Source organism: Diorhabda carinulata, chromosome 2 (assembly GCF_026250575.1).
Source record: "Diorhabda carinulata isolate Delta chromosome 2, icDioCari1.1, whole genome shotgun sequence".
Lineage (NCBI taxonomy): Eukaryota > Metazoa > Arthropoda > Insecta > Coleoptera > Chrysomelidae > Diorhabda > Diorhabda carinulata.
Window position 1 is genome coordinate 2,839,409 of NC_079461.1, and position 22,178 is coordinate 2,861,586.

At 32.8% G+C, this 22,178-nt stretch overlaps 1 protein-coding gene across 14 annotated transcripts in view; it reads left to right on the plus strand.

Annotated features, from left to right (window-relative positions):
• LOC130904046 (disco-interacting protein 2) overlaps positions 1-21,461 on the plus strand; it is a 255,151-nt gene extending 233,690 nt beyond the window's left edge. For 3 of the 14 annotated variants that reach the window (XM_057816558.1, XM_057816551.1, XM_057816556.1), the window contains 16 exons: positions 759-908; positions 7,828-7,959; positions 8,147-8,392; positions 8,453-8,719; positions 9,754-9,915; positions 9,976-10,378; positions 10,433-10,803; positions 10,857-11,150; positions 11,209-11,642; positions 11,733-11,964; positions 14,118-14,251; positions 14,357-14,670; positions 14,737-15,090; positions 15,803-16,446; positions 17,605-17,890; positions 18,175-21,461. In XM_057816558.1, the coding sequence (XP_057672541.1) occupies positions 759-908; positions 7,828-7,959; positions 8,147-8,392; positions 8,453-8,719; positions 9,754-9,915; positions 9,976-10,378; positions 10,433-10,803; positions 10,857-11,150; positions 11,209-11,642; positions 11,733-11,964; positions 14,118-14,251; positions 14,357-14,670; positions 14,737-15,090; positions 15,803-16,446; positions 17,605-17,890; positions 18,175-18,427 (4,676 nt within the window). In that variant the 3' untranslated portion in view covers positions 18,428-21,461. Of the gene's footprint in view, positions 1-758; positions 909-3,783; positions 3,898-7,827; positions 7,960-8,146; positions 8,393-8,452; positions 8,720-9,753; positions 9,916-9,975; positions 10,379-10,432; positions 10,804-10,856; positions 11,151-11,208; positions 11,643-11,732; positions 11,965-14,117; positions 14,252-14,356; positions 14,671-14,736; positions 15,091-15,802; positions 16,447-17,604; positions 17,891-18,174 lie in introns of all 14 variants that reach the window. The other 11 variants (XM_057816560.1, XM_057816553.1, XM_057816557.1 and 8 more) reach the window with 5 other exon arrangements.
• Positions 21,462-22,178: the final 717 nt, after the last annotated feature.

The window sequence follows — 22,178 nt, forward strand, 5'->3', positions numbered from 1 at the left end:
CATTCGCTCACGAAGTATTCTATCTTGTAAATCTTTTAATGGACCAAATAAATAATAGTCGCATGGTGACAAATCGGGACTATAAGAAGCGATTCCTAAACCAATTCTTTCAACGATTCCATCGTAATTCGAGATGTATACGGTCTGGTGTTGACTTGCAGCAATATCGCACTACGGATTGAAAGATCGCGTCATTTTGATGTGTAGATAGGTTTTACCGTATTTTTTAGGAGGTTGCGTATTCACAGTTCGTTGTTCAGTGAGAAAATCAACCGCAATTAGACCTCTCATGCCTTTTTTCCTGACAGTGTAGTTTTCGCTTCAACTGGCGTGCCTTCTCCTTTCTTCCTCCACTCCATAGACGCGGATTTACTCTTTGAAATGAAGTGATGTACCCAATTTACCCGCTACGGCAGACGCGTGTGATATCCGCTCACAATCAAAAATCTTGGTACCCATCTGACTAAAATTTTCGCGATACTACCAATGGTGATGCCCAATTCTCCAATTATATCGCGTACAGGTCAACAAACCTTCTTATTCATGACTATAAATGGACTTATAAGCGAGATTACGCGGTCCCAGCTGTTCGTAAATGACCAGAATTTCATCCACTTTTACGACACTAAATTTTTCGCGCGTTGCACACGTACCATTTGCTATCAGGCCGGCCTTGACAACATACCATGTGTTCCTACCATTCACCCTCTTAGCTCGTTCATCTTGCTTACCGACATTTTATTTGGTGCTACATTCAGCTGGTAGCGGTAGCGGCGGTGATAACAGCGGCGGTGGAAACAGCGGTGATGGTAGCGGTGGTGGTGGTCTTGCGGGAAATGGGAAACAACATCACACTCGACGACGTACTCAACGTAGAGTCACGCACAACGAAAAACGTTACCATTCAGGTGCGGGAAATAGTTAAAACACCACGGATACGTGAAAAAAATATCGTAAACGATCTATTCATTCGGTTCTTTTAGGCTTTTCTATATTCATTCAAAATAATTAGTACTGAACGTATCTTACTATCGCTACATTAACGCTCACACCGATGATCACTGAAGATGATAATTTGGTTAATCGAAACGCTCGTCAGACCGTGGAATCTTAAAGATTGATGTAGTGGTAGTTAAACTGCGTTCGAGACACTCTAATTTAAAAATAATTCTAATTGAAATAGTTATTATTCATAAAAGTGTTGAAATAAATGTTTTGGTTACTAAATAATATTCAAATTTGATATTATTTGATTCACAACTAAAACATTTTTAGTTCTCCTTGTATATTAGATGACGCAATCGTCTTATGTGGAAAAAAGTGAAGGTTACGATATTTTATAATTATTACGTATACCAATGTTTATGGAATTCGTGCTTTTTTTTATTAGGTAAATATTTCTCCTAAATGTGCTTCATTTGGATTTTTGATAAATCTAATTAAAAGTTCTGCAAGACCTTTGCGTATAAAATGTTAATAATGAAACTGTCAAACATATAACCTCAAATATTTATAAAAACAGAACTTTCGAAAAAGTTTTATTATTCTTTCAAATAATTTGAAATAAACGTATATGGTAGACGATGTTTCAACTATATAATTCCGAGAATTTGGAATCTTCAACGGCACGGGATTGTAGCGTGAACCAATTTTGAGTAAATCTTTCCACACGAACTACGCCATTACATGTAACGAAGTTCTATTTCGCGTGAATGGAACTATAACTAGAGAACCGACAAATATACTGCATGATGGGGATAATTCACGTGATTACGGTTATTTTTCGCATTAACCCATCTGACAACCCGAAAAATATATATACAATCTACAAAGTTTATTTTGAGTTATTGTAAACGTGTGTCTAATTTAAAAACATACCAAACAACGTACATATTTCTATCTATAACACAATTTACTCAAAATTCAATACAAATATCTAGTGTAACGAATCGAGCCCATTTCGTTTTTTTTATTATTTTGCATTTTATACTGACGAGTTTTTTGTTTTCGAACATATTGTGTTGTTTACTATCATATGTTTATAGTCCAGTCAAATTTACTTGAAAAACGATCATTTTCAAAGAAAATTAATATTCGGATGCCACATGTGGATTTTATTTAAATATTTTTAGTTTTTTGACTTCATCTAAAAATTACGTACATATTATACAGGGAAAAAATAGTTCGCATGTAATTAAGCAAGACAATCTATTATTAATTGTCAAATTTCTTTATCCTAAAGTTTCTATTGTTTTTGTCAAAAACATTTTTTGGGTAGGGATAAAAACCCATAACGTTGGTCCATAGCATACGGTCTGCGGACCGGGAGACATTTTGAAAATCTCATTATTGCCCACTCCTGGAATAAAGGGTTTTTCTTATATTGCAAAAAAATTAATGGGCGGATGATCTTTGTTGGATGATTTTATATCCTTTAGACAGTCATATAAAGAATACCCTCAAAATTATGACCTTTATTTTCCACAGTAGTAGCATATATTACTTTGAAAATAAACTAATTTGACTGGGCTATTGAATGGAATACATACTTTCATGTATTGAAATGTAGACAACCATCATTACACGGCACACTATTACAGATGTATGTAAAAGTCAATCTTACGTTTTAAAATAATATCTATATTAATAATATATTAAATTCAGTAAGAAATATTTCCAAATAAAAACAAAACGTAATACAATAATGAAAACATCAACGTTTTTTTATTAATTAAAATTTCAACTTGACTAATGTAATGTTGGTTGCGTGTATTTTAATGAGAGACGTATATTTTTATACCTATAAATATATAACAGCGGAAAAAAATTACACACACGATAGAAAAAAATTTTAATATTCATTAATATTTAATTTATACATATCTCTACAGGTGTTACTGAAAAACTACCAACGTTATTAGGTTGGTGACTCATTTAGTGTTTGCATTTTAAGCATTGTACGAGATATCGCAGTTCACTGACACTTGCACAGAACTGTCCGATGCTTGTACTGAAAATCTATTTTTGTAAGGCACTTTGTATTTCAAAGTGTCCAGCAAATAACGTCAAAAGTATAATATCTCGACCCATTTTATTTATTAACGTACAGCGATAATAAATAATAAAATTTATTTGTACGACGTCATTTTATTTTTAAGTGTCTTGCGGAAACTGATCAATAGACAAAATTGGACACGGTGTTGCCAAATTGATTTCCACATTAATTAGATTCGATAAATATTTAGATATAATAAAAAATAAAATTCATACACTATAAAAAACTATACTTTTTAATTAAACAAAAACCACCAAATGTTACATTTAAGAGAAAAATTTACTTAATATCCTCGTCATAAGTATTATTGTATGAAAAGAATGTTTTTTTGGTTCTCGGCCGCATGTTGTGTTTTCGTCTTGTGGAATGAATGATATTGTATCTTGTGATCAGCATGTAGCTTATTTAACATATTTCTTTGAAAACGTGATCAAGGTTTTATTTAATTAGGACGATAAATGGAAATGAAATAATATCTAGAAATGAATAATTTCAAAAAGAGTATAACATCAAAATACCGAGTATTTCAATGAAAATGATGCCAAAATAGGAATAATCCGTCAAAAATCATATAAAGGGGGACGTTTTTTTGCTCTAAAGTACTAAGTATATTGATAGAGGGGAAAAGAAGGAAAAAACGTCTCCGTTTACATTGACAGATTATTTGTGGGTTTATTTGAGTCCTTTATGTCGTTCGCATGTGGATCAGTATTGTTTTGCATGTATAGATGTGGTTGAAGAAAATCAAAAGAAGGATTCCGTCAGCGGGGTTAGTCCTGCAAGCCGCGCCACGCGTAGGGGAAATCGAAGACTTACACGTAATGAAAGCAGGTATCATTCAGGTAAGATAACGTAGCTCAAAAATATACAGGTACAGAACTGCGTCTAATACGGTTAATTAATTAGATTAAATCTGAAATTTTCACACTTTTATATATACAGATTGTCCTTTTAACAATTAATTATAGTTTCCATTATGTATAATATCACTAGCTGGTAAAAAAAAATCATTTTCCGCATTTAAACGATAATAATATTTTTAATAAAACGAAAAACTTATTTTTTTTTAGATATTGTGTCAGTTCTTACCTGTTTATTGGTTTTTTCGAACTCATCAGACATTATGCTTCCGCTTTTCCATTTCATTTTTTTAATTACAACTTTTCATTATTACTAATTTGATATAAAGTATTTATTGAGATACTTTTATATGTTTTTGTTGCTAAATCGTCGTGATTACGATGGTTTTTGATAATTATTGACATAATTTTATTACAAAACATCGTGTTCTGAAAAACTTACAGAGGGTGTCTTATCAGTAATGTCGATTTACATGTGACCAGTCTCTAATTTGATAAAGAGTACAACTACTTAACTTTCTTTCAATCAATCTTTCTTTGTATGTTCTTCTAAATAGATGGATTGCGATAAATATGTCAATTAATGAGTGGACGGCACTTGGCTTAATCATATAAATAGTGGCGACTTGAAGATAGCTTATTGAGGGTACATGTGAAGCAGTACAAAAGCAAAATTATCGGACTCTCTCGAACCTTCTAAAGCTACCATATAATACCATTAAAAATCATTAACTGACAATCAAACAACACGAACATTAAAAACCGGTGGTTAGAAAAATTACCAATTATCAGAAGTAGATTCGAACGGAAAGACTTGTGGAATTATGAAAATTGATTGTACTTCGAAATCATACCAGATGTGCGAGCCATCTATCGGAGAAAAATCAAAGATTAGTTAACAGAAAGCTTTAAACCGTAGGTAAAAATAAAACTTTGGTAAATCGAACTAAATTTAAGGAAAATATTTATTATTCATAACTAATATGACTCTCGGATGATTTACGAACCGATTGGGTTTTTAAAACTATCGTCTTAAGGGCATAATCATTTAATTATTACCTTTCATACATGAATAACTATAAACAAACAGGTTTACGACGTTTATAATTATAGAATATGATCGATCGAAAAATTTGAGTCTAAAGGAGATGTTTAAAATGCCGTGCGACAATTTTTTGCATCTAAGCACAAAGAATGTCTTTAAAAGCTCACTGAACATTGGGTTAAAACCATAAAATACGAATATTAGGGTTTCTTTTTGTATGATTATTTAATAAACAAAGTCGACATTATTTATAAGACACGCTCTATAATAAAGTAAACTAATAATGGTTATGCTGACAAGATTTAATGTTGTGTTTCGTATATATACGAAGTAAAATAAACAGATTAGAGAAGCCGTACTTAACTTTGGTAATTATACACTTTCACGGTCACCTGGTTTTTTGGCTCTAGAAAATCGAAAAATGGATGGATTTATAAAAAAAATAAGTAGAAATAGCTGGAATGAAAATTTCTCATAGTTTTACTGTTTTAAATCGTAAAAAAAACGGTTTTGCAAAATAATCCTTTACAAAAAATTATGGTAATTATACACTTTATAATTTATAATTACCCAAAAGGTAATTATACACTTTCGCGGTCACCTGGTTTTTTGGTTAGGTTAGGTTAGGTTAGGTTAGGTTAGGTTGGCTCTAGAAAATCGAAAAATGGATGGATTTTAATGATCTTGGTCTCAAAATGTTACATTTTACGGCGGATTTATAAAAAAAATACGAAAATTAAAAAAAATAAATATTTTTTACAGTTTCATGACTTTAAATGCAAAAAAATGACTTTCTACATATAATCCTTCGTAACTGTTTCTGACGTCGTGGAATCAAGTTCGTATATTTCTTTTCGCAATTTACATAAAAAAATGAATATTTTGAAAAAAAAAAGTTTTAAAAAGGTTTAAAACTATTAAAAACCGCAAATTCAGCCACTACCCCCGTGTTTTTCATAAATTCGTCGTAAAATGGAACATTTTGAGACCAAAATTATAAAATTTATCTATTTTTCGATTTTTAATGGTCCAAAAACTATTAACATTGAAGAATATAGTACAAAGCTATTCAAGAAAATTGATTGTTTTTCATCTAATTCATTTTAAGCTATAAAAACTGAAAAAATCATTCTTTTTGGATTTTTTTTTAAATTGTTTATTAATTTATGTAGAATACAAAAAAAATATAAGAACTTTATCTGATAATGAGATAATTTTTTGTAAAGGATTATTTTGCAAAACCGTTTTTTTACGATTTAAAACAGTAAAACTATGAGAAATTTTCATTCCAGCTATTTCTACTAATTTTTTTTATAAATCCGCCGTAAAATGGAACATTTTGAGACCAAGATCATTAAAATCCATCCATTTTTCGATTTTCTAGAACCAAAAAACCAGGTGACCGTGAAAGTGTATAATTACCTTAACTTTTTTTATGGTCCAGGAACCTCACACAAAAACCATTAGAAATGATTTTTGGTATACGAACAGTTTTTGAAAAGGCTACTCGTCATTCTAGTCCCAAGACTTTTTCATAATATGTGTCTAAAAACGTGCGATAAGAAAATTTTCATTCAACTTTTTAACACTTTCCGAAAAGAACTGACAAAGCTATTTTCAGGATCGGGGAGCGGATTCACAAATATCAATTGTGTATAAACGGCAAATCAACAACAATTATTTTAATAATCTGATTTCAGTCCACTCAAATCATGAATTCAGATAGTGATAGCCCAATTAACTTGAGCATGCGCGTCATAACTCTCGCACCAGGGATCCGTTACCGAAAAACAACACTTCATTGCCACGTATCTCAAAATGGGGCTATTTTTTTTCGAAAAAGTACAATTCAAAAACTGCTTGTGGGACAAAAATCATTGTTTTAAATTTCAGGTTTTAGTAAAATTTTTGACTACAACGCCTGGACTATTAAAGGCTTATTTTTATCGTGTTTTTTTACGTTTTCATTCAAGTTCGACCTATAAATATAAATTTAGGAAAAACTTCACTGAGAAAAAACAAAAATGATGAATAAATTTTTTTTATTCATCACATTAGTGTGTAAAATTTATTATATAGTATTATATATAATATTTATAAAAAATAGAATCCGAAAATTTTCCCAAGTCGTTATTTTCACTCTAATTCACTCTCAATCTAAAAATTTTCATCGTTTATGAACTGTCAAAGTTCATAGTCTATTTAAAATTCAAAAACTTCGTTCAAGTGCTGATTTTTAGTTTTACTTTCCCACTTTAGTTTCGGCTCACCGGAGTTTCCTTTCGAACGAGTAAAATAAGTTTGGATTTACTTTGAATGCTAAAACTTCATCTACAGCCGTTGTAAATATTTTACTTTTTGATCATCTTTTATTAATAATCAACTTTTACGTGAAATATTTCTAATTGAAATTTTTCGTTATTCATTGAGAAATCGATGTTTTAAAAATCGTCCTGTATATCAAACATTAGAGAAATCTTGATGGTAAGATATCTACAAGTGACCATTATAGTTGTTTATCGACGTTTTTATCAACGAAAGTTTAACTGTACCTACCAATACCCACCCTTATCTGAAACTGTGTTTACACGATAATGAATTTTTCAATTCGACCAGTGGGAATTCGATATCTCTCCGAACGAAACGAATAATCACTATCTCCAAATGTGTAGGTAAATCCTAGCTTCCTCTTGCAATTAATATGCCGAGCACTTAGTAGAACGGTAGTAGAAAGCAAGTCTGAATTTTATTTATTTATTTTTTTTTTTTTTATAATATACACTTAGTAGTCATTTATGTTTATGTGGATTAACTAGTGACGGTAGTGTTTTTATCTAAATCTGAAATTAATTCTTGTTTTTACTTAGAAGTTAGACAAGAAGCCGTACAACAGGCACTCGCACAAGCTTTGCAAAACAGGCACAAACCTTCTATGCCGATGCCGTCCAAGAGAACCTCCGTGATGGCGAGGAGTCCCGATCGAGACAGACATGATTCCGGTAAGTCCGTGAAATTTAATATCAATAATCCGGCAAATTTTGAGATTATACATCCAAACGAAATAAATGAGGCGTGTTGAAAAAAAAACTTTTTAATTGATCCTCAAGTGTCCTAATAAACCCACTTTTTTTCCTGTATCCAAATCACTTAAGTATTGATGATTAATTTCATCGAAACACATTTCAGAATCTTCGTCCGATGAAGATAGCATTGTAATTGAGGAGACGGTGGAAAGTACCCCCGAAAGAGAACGAGTAAGAGACCGTGGTACTCCTCAGATATTTCCGCCGCCACCGTTATCGGATACAAGTAGTACCGGCTCTCCTCCACCGTTACATCATAGGCCTCGAATGCCGCCGCCAAATAACTGGGAAGATAAAAGAAGAATCGAAATTACGGAGATCAGTGATGTACTACAAAACTTTCGACCTTGTGAGTCAAAATTGATTGGCTTTTTAAATTTTATCATTTGGAAAAATGATTTTTTCATAGATTCTCAACCTCCGGATGTAACCCATAATACTGCAGTGGGAGGACGTAGACCAGCAGCTGATCGAGTAAACCGATATGGTTCGTCTGGTTCTGATGATACAGTTGGAACCGGCACAGGTAGATGGAAAGTGTCTACAAAAATACAACAATTGCTGAATACGCTCAAGAGACCGAAACGTAGACCTCTACCCGAATTTTACGAAGATGACGATATAGAATTGGAAATTGCAGCTAATCCCAAAGATCCTAACGCCCCCAAACCAGAGGGTAAGTTTTTACTAAATATTATCAAAAAATTAAAAATCTTCGCGATATGTATTTTGAAACTTGTATGATTTTACTATAACAGAACTTTCTATAACAAATCTTTGGGTAATTTTATACTTTCCCTCGTTTTGAAAATGGTAAAACATGTAAAAAATTGTAGTTGGATGATGTGGAAAATCTTCTTGTTACAAAACAAAATTCTATCGACTATACCCAAGGGAATATCACTATATGAATGAAGACACTGCTAGTGGAATATCCATAATATGATCCAACGGACATATAAGCTGTGATTTTTTTGAGAACTAATTTTATAAATCTAAAAATATGCAGCAGTCACAGATATCATAAAACGTCCAGGCAAATTGAAATGGTAGAGCGTAGGTCATGTTGAAAGACAAAACAAGGATCACAACGAGTCGACCAAGAGAGACCGAAGGAAAAATAGGGAGACCCCACAATCCACAACAATGCGGTCAAAAGAGACCAGAAGAAAAATAGGACCTCTCCAGGTCATGTTGTAAGACATGACAAAAAAAGGTGAACAATAATGATCACAACATGGCGACCAAGAGAGACCAGAAGAGACCAGAACAATAGGAGCACTCCATGTCATGTTGGAAGACACGTAAAAGAAAGATGTACCATAAAGTTCAAAGCATGGCGAGCAAGAGAGACTGGAAGAAAAATAGAAGTAGTCCAGGTCATTCCGGACAACAAGGCACAGGAAGACGGATTATATAGAACAAAAAGAGACCAGAAGAAAAATAGGAGATCTCCAGATCATGTTGAAAGACATAACAATGAGAGATGTACCATAAAGACCACAACATGGCGTCAATAGAGAAGAGACGAAAAGGAGGAAGACCACAGAAACGTTCGAGCTTGGTGATATTAAGGGAGTAGGAAGCTTATGCTGGATACAAATGAAACAAGACAGAATAATGTGGAAAATATTAGAGACACTTATGTCCGGGAATAGGTGCACAATAGCTGATGATGAAGAATAATAATTTCGTAACAATCTTTTGTAGGAAGCGGTATGAGTCCGGCAGTAGGTGAACAACTTGTAGTACCATCGGGTTTACCAAGAAGTTTAGAAGCCGCCATTACTCGATATGGAAATGGTACTTTTAAAGCACCCGTGGCCACTGTATTAGATCCTAATGGAAAATTATCAGTAACATTAACGTACGGTAAGTACTTTATCATTAGATTAATAATCTATATCAAATGTTTCCAATGATTATTTCCAGGTAAATTGTTAAGCCGATCGCACAAAATAGCTTACGCACTTTTGACCAAATCTTTTAGCAAAAACGGTGATACTAGTCTAAAATGTGGTGATCGAGTAGCTCTAGTCTATCCAAATAATGATCCAATCAATTTTCTCTGTGCTTTTTACGGATGTCTACAAGCGGGCATCGTACCAGTGCCAATAGAAGTGCCTATTACTAGACGAGACGCCGGTTCCTTACAAATAGGATTTTTGTTAGGCAGCTGCGCCGTACAAGTAGCGCTCACTTCCGAAGCCTGTTTAAAAGGTCTACCGAAAACTGCTTCTGGAGAAGTTATTCAATTTAAAGGATGGCCGAAATTGAATTGGTTCGTTACCGAACATTTAACTAAAACCCCTAAAGACTGGTCTCCGACGCCAAGGTAAGTAACTATCCATCATCTACTATCAATAGTATTCCAACTTTTAATTTGTAGGTTAACCGATGAAACACCAGCTTACATAGAATACAGCACGGACCGTGATGGCTCGGTAATGGGGGTAACAATAACGCGCACAGCTATGGTACAACATTGCAGAATGCTAACAATGTCTTGTAACTACACGGAAGGGGAGAATATGGTTTGCGTATTAGATTTCAAGAGAGAAGTGGGACTTTGGCATTCGGTATTGACGAGCGTTCTAAACGGCATGCACGTTATATACATCCCTTACGCACTAATGAAAGTAAACCCCGCTAGTTGGATGCAAATGATTACCAAACATCGAGCCTCAGTAGCAGTAGTTAAATCCAGAGATCTCCATTGGGGTTTGTTGGCAACTAAAGACCACAAGGACGTCAATTTAGGTTAGAAAATGTTTATCAATTCACGGAATCATTTTTAATGTTGATGTTTGCAGGCTCTTTAAGGATGTTACTCGTAGCAGATGGGGCTAATCCTTGGTCTTTGAGTTCATGTGATCAATTTTTATCAGTATTTCAAGCGAAAGGACTCAGAGCCGATGCCATTTGTCCCTGCGCCAGTTCCAGTGAAGTTCTAACGGTATCTGTAAGAAGACCTGGAAGGGCAGGAGTTAACGCTACAGGACGAGGCGTTTTATCAATGCAAGGCTTAAGTTACGGCGTAGTAAGAGTTGATCAAGAAAATAGTTTGACTTCATTAACATTGCAAGACTGTGGGCAAGTGATGCCAGGTAAATAATTCATAATTTTCCTTAATTCGTATCTAAATTCCAACATTTATTTTTCCAGGTTGTGTGATAGTTGTTGTGAAAATGGAAGGACCTTCGTATATTTGCAAAACAGATGAAGTGGGCGAGATTTGTGTCAATTCGGGCTCAACAGGTACTCAGTACTGGGGCTTGCAAGGTCTTAGTAATAGTACGTTCAAAGTACAACCTCTAGGAACGGACGGAAAACCGATATCCGACGCCGAATACACTCGATCCGGTCTACTTGGATTCTTAGGACCGGGTGGTTTGGTATTTGTATGCGGATCGCGTGACGGATTGATGACGGTAACAGGAAGAAAACACAACGTCGACGATATCATCGCTACTGTATTAGCAGTGGAACCAATGAAATTCATTTATCGTGGAAGAATCGCGGTATTCAGTATCAAAGTTTTGAGAGACGAAAGGATATGCGTCATAGCCGAACAACGTCCCGACTGTAGCGAAGAAGAGGTAAGTTAACGCCATCTAACCGAACTCTTTTTATTTACTACTATTATAATCACGACGTTCGTTTTTATATATCAAAATACTATTTCGTAGTCATTCCAATGGATGTCGAGAGTTTTACAAGCAGTCGATTCCATACATCAAGTGGGGCTTTATTGTTTGGCGCTTGTACCGCCGAATTATCTTCCGAAAACACCTCTGGGTGGTATTCACTTATCGGAAACGAAAAGAAGATTTATGGATGGTAATTTACATCCTGCGAATGTTTTGATGTGTCCCCATACTTGTGTTACCAACTTACCGAAACCTAGAGAAGTTCATTCAGGTAACATTTTATCCGTTATCACTTTCTTATCTTTATAAGTGTTGTGTTTTTAAACATTTTGAGATTTATTGTTATCAGTGACAAGATTGAGGTGAAATTTTTGGCCGGTCGCATCTGGTTTTTTTCATTGTATACTAGAATTCTAACTATCTAACTTTCTACTTGATATTTTTATCAAATTTCATTGGTTTCTTTCAATATAAGGCCCTAGAATATTCTTGTAAGGACCTAAACGTTCGGTAATTGTCTCTTTTATGGTGTTGGGAAAAGGGACACTCAAGAGCCTGTGGACTGAACGGATTTCTCTTATTGCGTATCGATAGTTTAGCATGAACAACAAAATAACTAATATTTAATCCAAAATATCATATTCACAATTCACGAAACCGCAATGTACAAAACGAAAACGAATAAAACGGAAAATTTAATCAGCGGCTCAATAACTTGATCAGTTTCTTCACAAATATAAACCATTTGGCAACGGCGCGTTTTTACTACATCATGGCGATTTCAATATTAGTGATATCACTGTAAATTTTGACAGAACTAAATAATTGAACTTCTATTAGCTCTTCAGGAACTTCAGGAATACTAATATAATGTTCCTTATTAGTAGAACTTTAAACCTCTCTCCTTTAAACCTCTCAACTTATAATTCGATTATTATTAAATAAATTACGGTGTAATGGTTGTAGTGTTCGTTCGTTCGTTCTCGACGCATTCTTCCCTCCTGCCATCTCGCGAGTATATTTAGACATTATTGGGTAGCATGAAATCATAGGTCGCCTACTATTAGGCAACCAAAAATGGGCTGCATTTGACATTTGACATAACTTTTATATGAAATTATAAAAATTGGTCCTAATTAAATAAAGACTATTGCATTTTTTATACCTTCTATATTATAATAAAAACTTTTGGTATTTCACTGATTTTTTCTAAAATTATTTTCAGTATTATTGTATTTATCATTATTCTAATGAAAATCTATAAGAACTTTAATTTGAACTGTAGAATTGTTTAAAATATGCAGATATGTATATAGAGCCAGATTAAATATTAACATAGCACGGAATATTTAATAAGTTAAATGCATCATAAGTTTCTAGGGTCTCTCAGGTACTTATATAAATAAAAAATATTTTCCTAGTTTCTCGCTAACACCACCTCGCATTATTTCAAATATACAAAAAAAAATACTTCCTCTGCTTGTATATTATTTCCCTTATTTTTTTATATATACAGCACCCTCACCTTCTGACAGTACCAAATTGTGTTTGTAGGTATAGATTTAAACTACACTTAACAAATTTGGTGGAAAAAATTTTGACAATAGACATTTTTTATTAAAAACTCAAATAAAATAACTGGGAAGACTATTTGTTAAGTGTTGCATTCCTTTAAAAACTGACTACATCTTATTTTGAGAATAGTTTAAATAATTATATTACTATTATGTCATTCAAAACTAATTTGTTATGGCCCTATTGACTATAATAATATAAATATTGTAATAGAAAATGAAATTGATAGAAATATAACGATTTGAGTTATAGCATTAGGAAATGAGATCAAGAACTTTTAGTACAAGCTTCTGGAGGTTGTGGTGGTCATGAGTTTGTGGCGTTACTGACAACAATAATGTTGGAAGTCTAATAATCTGAATATAATTTACGATGATATTACAATTCGAATAACAACCTGAGAAGATAAGGTCCTAAACTGACATTCAAAAGTAGTGGCAATTATAGATAATTAAATCTGTGGCATTATCATCTAGAATTATCAAGGTGTGCCTATATGAATAACAAAATGACAAGATAAGGACATGAGCTGTTTAGTCAGACATTTAAAAAATGTGGCATTCATAAAATAATTAATTTTTTGTGGAAGAAAAGAAAACGCTTTGATCTAATCATACAAATGACTTTAGCAACGGCATAAAAAATAATCATTCAATGCTTAACTTGTGCTTAAATCTCAGAAAAATTATCAAAACCCTCCAAATTTATAAAAAACATGTTCAAGTTGATGTAGTCACGTTTTTATAAGGAAAATTTTCAATTTACACATACACACCTTTTGATCAACTAACATATACCAAAAAGCTTTCTGCTTGAGTGCTACAGCATGTTGTCCTTTCTGCGTTTCAGCAAAGGAATGTGTTTCAGACGTGGGACCGGCGTCTGTAATCGTCGGCAATCTTGTTCAAGGAAATAGACTTGCGAGTGCTCAAGGAAGAGAAGTTGGAGGTCTTCTTGATGAAGATGGCGACTCTTCTAAAAAGGTAAATAAACGTTTGTTTATGTCATCAGAAAACACCAAATATTTTCTCGTAGAAAAGAAATAGTACGTTAAATAGATATTATATAATAATTTATTTGATTTTCAGCAACAATTTATCGCGGAAATTCTTCGATGGAGAGCTCAAGGTACTTCAGACCATATCCTCTTTACGTTGCTGAATAGCAAAGGAGCTGTAGCTAAAGTGCTTTCTTGTTCCGAGCTCCATAAAAAAGCGGAAAGAATAGGAAACCTTTTAGTAGAAAAAGGAAAGATCAATACTGGTGATCATGTAGCTTTAATTTTCCCTCCGGGTTTAGATTTGATTTGTGCTTTCTATGGATGTTTATATGTTGGTGCTGTACCAGTTACTATTCGACCTCCTCATCCACAAAATCTACAAACGACGTTACCTACCGTTAGGTAAGCTAAGACATGTTTCATTCTTTCATTATCGATACTAAATTTTATCTATCGGTTTTTTTATAGGATGATAGTCGACGTATCGAAATCCGTACTGGTGCTGTCAATACAGGCTGTGATCAAACTTCTTCGATCAAAAGAAGCTAGTAATGTGGTGGATATAAAATCATGGCCGCTCATCTTAGACACCGATGATATGCCTAAGAAGAAATTACCGGTGCCATATAGAGCTCCGACAGCTGAAATGATGGCTTATTTAGATTTCAGCGTTTCAACTACCGGAATGTTGGCTGGAATAAAAATGTCACATGCTGCTGTAACCAATTTATGCAAAAGTATGAAGTTAGCTTGCGAATTATACCCCAGTAGGCATATCGCTTTGTGTTTAGATCCTTATTGTGGACTAGGATTTGCTCTTTGGTGAGTATTTCACATTTATCCTATTTAAAACTTCATTTTTCTTCTCTTTAATGACATCGTCTAATTTTTTATTTATCTGCATCGGCTAGGTGATAAGAACTATATTTATATATATGATGGTACACCCTTTGAACCGTGTAAAGCTTTCTAGATCCTCTTTGCGGGGTGTATCCACCCTTTTTGTTTATTTAATCCACTCTGACGCTAATTATTCTCCAAGCAGTATTTTCTTTCCTTTTATGGATTCTCATTCTATTCAGGTCTTCCTCTATTTCTTTAAACCATTTTGATCTGGAACCTTCCTTCTTTTTCTACCTCCTGGTTCCCATTATAGCATTGACAAAGTTACTGTGTCTTCGCCAGCTCTCCACAGATGTCCTAGCCGTCTATAACTAACTTGAGGAGTTGATCTAACTCTGGAATATGTTTTAAGCCAGGTTCACACTAGTTGGATCGTGTGGTGTCCATTTTCTTCAATTTTTCACTTGATAACTGTTTTGACCTTAACAAAATTATCAACAAAAGACCATAGTTCATCAAAATCAGTTTGTTACTTGGTATTTTTTTCAACTACAAGTACACTATAAGATCTCCCCTTCCCTTTTCTTCGGCAACCATTGCAAAAGCATGGAAAAAAGACTCCTCTAATCTGAATAATAAATAATAAATATGAGCTGCCAAATGTTGAATTGTAGTACGTTTTTTGTTCCAGGTGTTTAAGCAGTATCTACTCAGGCCACCATTCCATTTTGATCCCACCCTCTGAAGTAGAAGTGAATCCAGCTCTATGGCTCAGTGCTGTTAGTCAATACAAAGTACGCGACACTTTCTGCTCTTATGGCGTTATGGAACTCTGTACAAAAGGTCTCGGTTCTTCCGTTAACCAGCTCAAATCTAGAGGTATCAATTTAGCCTGCGTTCGAACATGCGTCGTAGTAGCCGAAGAAAGACCAAGAATGAACTTGACTACTAGTTTTTCGAAGTTGTTCAGTGCATTAGGACTCAGTCCTAGAGCGGTATCGACATCTTTCGGATGTAGAGTAAACGTCGCTATTTGTCTACAAGGTGCTTCTAGTCCTGAACCTTCAACGGTTTACGTCGATTTGAGGGCACTTCGTAACGATAGAGTGAGCCTAGTAGAAAGAGGCAGTCCACACAGTTTGTGTTTGATGGAAAGCGGAAAATTGTTACCCGGAGTTAAAGTGATTATAGCTAATCCTGAGAGCAAGGGACAGTGCGGGGATTCGCATCTAGGAGAAATTTGGGTGCAAAGTGGACACAACGCAAGCGGATACTTCACTATTTACGGCGACGAGAGCGAATATGGAGATCATTTTAATGCCCGTTTAGTTACTGGTAAGTATTTTGGTTGTTTTCCTATTCTGTTCTGATTGCAATATGATCTGAGTATCAATTTATTGGATATGCAACCATTCATCTATTTTACTGCCTCTGAAATATCAATTTTTTTACAACTTTCTTTCGGGGCCCCCTTAACCCATTTCACAACAAAATTTACACAAATCCTTCTTCTTTCTCCACTTAACCTTAAAACTGTTGTTGTTAAATTCTTTTATTACTATCAGGAAGTTCCTGCTAGATTAAAATCATTAAATTCTTTACTGTTCACTTCTTAGATCTCTTTTATACGTTTTTGTCGATGAATTATCTTTATTTTAGGTCTCTTTTTATTAAAATTTCGTTTATAAGCACAGACCTAATAACACAAGATACCAAATGGTGATTTAATTTATTTTTATGCCAAATTTTCTTTTATGAATTATTCGTAAGAGATTTCTATACTAAGATAAAAAGAAACATGACAACACTGTTTATAATTTTACACTAGGTTGTGGCTGCAAAATCTATTTCTTGCTCTCCAGAATTATTTTTTTAATTATTTGGCTATTTTGCTATATATCTGTGATTTTTTTTTAAAGAAAACTTCAATTATCAAACAATTATTATTTGTGTTTGTGTAGTTTGTGGAAAAATGGATCGTTTATTTCCAAATTTAACTTTTTACAGATAAATGTGGTTATGCTTTAAGTCAGGAAAACAAATTTGTTTATCGCCAGTGGCGGGCCATTTTCTTTGTTACTGTTATTGAAATATTTTGTTGCCTAACATTTCTATTTAATTATTAGTACTAGTTTCTTGGATATTTTTATTTACCCGCAAAAATAAGGTCTAATGCATTGATCAAGAAATTATCCTTGTGATTTTTTAAAATAAATCTCGTTAGTTTAATACTTACCTTTTTAAATTTAATTTCTTGGCTTATAGTTTCTAATTATAAATGAAGGGATGTACGTCAGTCAATTCCTCATAAAAATTTATTATTATTAATATTTTAAGAAAATAAATGAGATAAAAATAGGCATTTAAACACGTGACTGCGTCTATGAGTTATACTGAAAAGGCAGTGGCTAAAGTTACAGTATCCGTACAGTTACTAACAAAAAAAATATTATCGAAATGTATTCCACATATATAAGTTGAAATATTTTGCAGGTAATACAGGGGAAGTTTACGCCAGAACGGGATATTTAGGTTTCTTAAGAAGAACGGAAATGTCAGAAAATAGTTGCGTTACCGACGAAACCGTCATTAGTAGAGAAAGCGATAACGAGTCCTTAGGGTCATCGCATCACGTTGTACCTTCGGATTCGCCTGAATTACACGATGCCGTTTTTGTAGTAGGTGCTCTCGACGAAACAATAATGCTGCGCGGCATGAGATATCATCCCATAGATATAGAAAATAGCGTTCTGAGGTGCCATAAAAAAATTGCAGAATGGTAAGTACAAAAAGTTATTTTTTCTTATCCTCATTCGTAACGTCATAATTCGTAAAACCTACGTCATTACATAACCTTACATTCGTTTATTTGTAAACTTTTAAACCTAACCTAACCTAACCTTACATTCATTTATTTGTAAACATGACAATTTCTATAGGTATTTTAGAGGGTAAATCAAAAATATTGTTAAAAAAGTAAAATGTTTGTCAATTATCCTATCCAACTTCATATTTCTCAAAGTATAAAAATTGTGTTTCTATGGAAACTTTTTGTATTTACAGTGCTGTATTCACTTGGACAAATCTGCTGGTTGTAGTGGTAGAATTAGACGGCAACGAAAGCGAAGCTCTAGATCTCGTTCCTTTAGTAACGAATACCGTTTTAGAGGAACACCATCTCATCGTCGGAGTAGTCGTTGTAGTCGATCCGGGTGTAGTACCAATCAATTCACGTGGTGAAAAGCAACGTATGCATTTAAGAGACGGTTTCCTAGCTGACCAATTAGATCCAATTTATGTGGCTTATAATATGTAAAATGTAACGGATTTTTCTTTGTCAGATTCATAACTTTTTGAATGAAAATTAAGGATATAAGTTAAATATCTGATGTTATAAGCGAGAATTTTAAAATTTTGATTTGGAAAATTAAATATTTGGTATTCAGAAATTTCCAGAATTTAAATTGCGGCTTGAAACATTTATTTTAAGTCTAAAGAAGATAGAAAGTGCAGTTTGGATTATAACACCAGTATAATTAAGTTTTTGGTTCATTATTGTTTATGGTGGTTGTGGATCTGGCATTGGAATAAGAGCCCAATAATAATTTCCAGCTTATTTTTTTTATAAATGTCTTGACAATACGATTTTATTTTTGTTTACGGTCGTTTCATTTTCATTATTGCTGATATCTTATTTGATTTTGATTGTTAATTTTTATTAAATCAATTTTCTAATTTTTATTTGTTTTCAGTAGAAAGTAAAAAATTGCAATTTGTTGATTAAAAAATCTGCGCCATGGTTTTATTAGTGATTTGAATTGAAGTTTCTCAAAGTTGTCCATTTCAAAAATTTTTATATAACGATAAAAAATAATTATTGAAGTGTTTTGAACTTTGGGACGCTTTTAAGGAACTGCTCAATTTTCTTTAGAAAATCAAGTGTATATTAAAAAAAATGTATAAGTCGGCGAGTTATAAATGTAAATAAGGCCATTTAGTAGGGTCTAATATGTATCGTTATAATTTTTCTTGTATCATTATTTTTAAGTTGTATATTTATGACTTAGTTAATTCGCTTAGTTTAATTGAATTTGCATTTTTTCAATTATTTTTGTCCAGAACAGTCCACAGAAATCGATATGAATAAACAATTTGGTATTAATTACAATATTTTCGAATTAATTGAATAAATAATATGGGAGATTGACATTTGGCGTTTTAATGATACAATGATATTTAACGTTTCAATCAAACTTGACATCTTAATGACATTTGCCATTATATCACGTCAATACGATGATTAAACATATTTAGTGTATCAAAATTCGCAATTCTAGGTTATATTTATGACGTCAACTTTAATGAAACACCAGCAAAACTTATCAATAAATAAAAATGTATAAGATGCACTAACGCACCTTAACTTAATCATTTAAAAAAACTGGATAGTTTAAAGAAATAGTTAAGCTTCAATATATGCTTTAAAAACATAAAGAAGCACAGAAAAACGAGAATTAAATGAAACTATCAAATAAAAAGAATCAGGACCCATATAACTTCCAATCTTTCCCTATATTTTGAGTGACACTTTTTACAACTGACATTAGTCCGTTATGAAACTTGACATTTTATTGGCACAATAACTTGTGATAATAAAAATTGCAATTTTAATGACAATTGACATATTACTACAATATAATGATTAATCATAATTTCTATTTAAATTTGTGATACCAACTTTGACATGACAGTGAAATAAAAAGAATTAGAACACGCAATAACCTCAAAATGCGAATATTTCCCTATGTTTTTAGCATCTAATGACCGTTTTTAAAACTGACAGGCCATAATAAAATTTGACATTTAACTTTGTTATTGACATTGATTCAACCAACAACGTGAGGAATAGGTAGTTTGACAGATTGTCATTTCATGTCTCATACAAACTAACGTATACTGGAATTTATTGAAAATGAAAACATTAAATAGATAGATGAACGATATAGGATTACTATCCTACTACTACTACTATTTGAATAAATAACAGAAGTTTGTGGGTTGGCCATTCTGTAATAATTTATATTGGCAACACTGATTTGTTTGCTTCCAATCATGTGTGACAATAATGAATGTACTATAAAAAGATCGTTCCTAAAAAATTGTCAATATTTTGTATTATTGTTATCAAAATGTATTCAATTATTATTAAATGATATAATTTTATGTTGGTAGTAAACTATAAAGCATTCGGATATATTTTTATTAACTTTCTCATTTTATTATTCTTTAAATCTGACAGTATGAATTATTCAGTGCAGCCAATATTTTTTTGATGAATTCAAAATAGCAAAAGTAAAATATCACGAGATTGTAACTTGCATGCTGTAATTTCATTTTATAATTCTCATATGGACTAACAATTTTATTTTCTTTTATCCATGACTTATTAGCAAATCGTTATTAGAAGTATTGTTATTTAGCCAATTTGATCATTTCTGTGGACTAGACGCATAGTTTCAGTATAGATACCAACGCAATGTTAGTAGCCGATCACCACAATAAGAATTCTCAGTTTTTCATTCTATTCAATATCAAACTTTCATTTTGTATAATTTTAACAGTGAATACGATTCATTTTTGGAAAGCTAGATCATAGTAACGGACATATTTTGAAAATTTAAATGATGGTACTACAGTTCAGTAATTGGAAACGTAATCTGTTTTCTTTGTCCCTTATAATTTATGTCTACCCTACCACAAATTTTATTGAATGGTCATCACTATTGCTGAATATTTATTATTACTTTTAGGCTAATCATTTTTTGGACACGGTGATGTTATGAAATATCTAAATTTCAAAATATTGGATCATCAATTTTAATTAAATTACTAATTTTTAGGAATTTTTTAAAATGTGTCAACGTTGCGTTTTCATGAACTGTTTCGTATTTATCACTCTAGTCTTACGATTTAGTGGCTGCTTACGGATTTTTTGATAAATATTGTGTTTTATTATTACTCGTTTATTGGAAAAGTTATGTCCTTTATTGCTTTTGAAAATTTTTATTGCTATATATATATTTGTTTTCGTATATTTTCTTTATGAATGGGCTTTTTTACAATGCTCAATCGGAGTTACGGAAAAGTGTTGTATTTATTTAGTTCTGCACAGACTTATGTTGATATACAGATGTGACAATAGTTAATTTTTCATGTACATATTTTAACATAGTTTGTAGAGTTTTAAAATATTAAACTTCACAATTGAATGTCCCTTTTTAGTTAATATGTAAAATGAATCTACATACATGGTCACAGTTGAAAAATTATGATTAAATGTATCTTTATAATTGCTTGTTTTATTTATTTTTTTTTCACCCACATCTCCCTTTTCCATCGGTGTATAAGTGAGAAACGCTAATGTAAGTCGGTAAGCAACCCGCTGGACTGGTAAGCTGAAATGCCTTTACAAATATTGCATGTTTAGGTCGTAAGAATCAAATGGAGGCTTCTTAAAACCCCATCCACATGCTTGCCAAACAGTGACAAAACACCGAACACGTATAGTATCGTAGTAGTTCATGCTATCAAAAGAAGAGAATTGAAACGCCATAATTGAGTAGGTAGAAACTATTTTACAGACGAAGAAACGAAACAATTTGGACGATCAAATCACTCCAAGCAACAGCTACAGATATTATAGAGCAAAGGGAAATCAAGCGAAAAAATCAATTGTGTGGAATGCTAACACTGGTCCAGGATGGAAATCCCGAAGAGGTTTAGCTTAAAGAGGAAATGTTTCAGTGTTTTATAGAAGTTTAGTACATTCCCAGATACCAGTCGGTCTTTTATGTTCACTGATGGTGCGGTGCATATCTTTGGATGAAAAAAAGAGTGGAACGGATGCTGGGTTCCTATTGCTAAGTTTCCTTGCGTTATTGAATAATGAGGATCAGTGGGCACCATCAGTCGAGGTTCTTAAAATAACTGATTCAACTAATAATAGATTGAAAAATTAACGGTTATTATATTAATAATAAATCAGTAAACTTATCTATTCGCGTTCA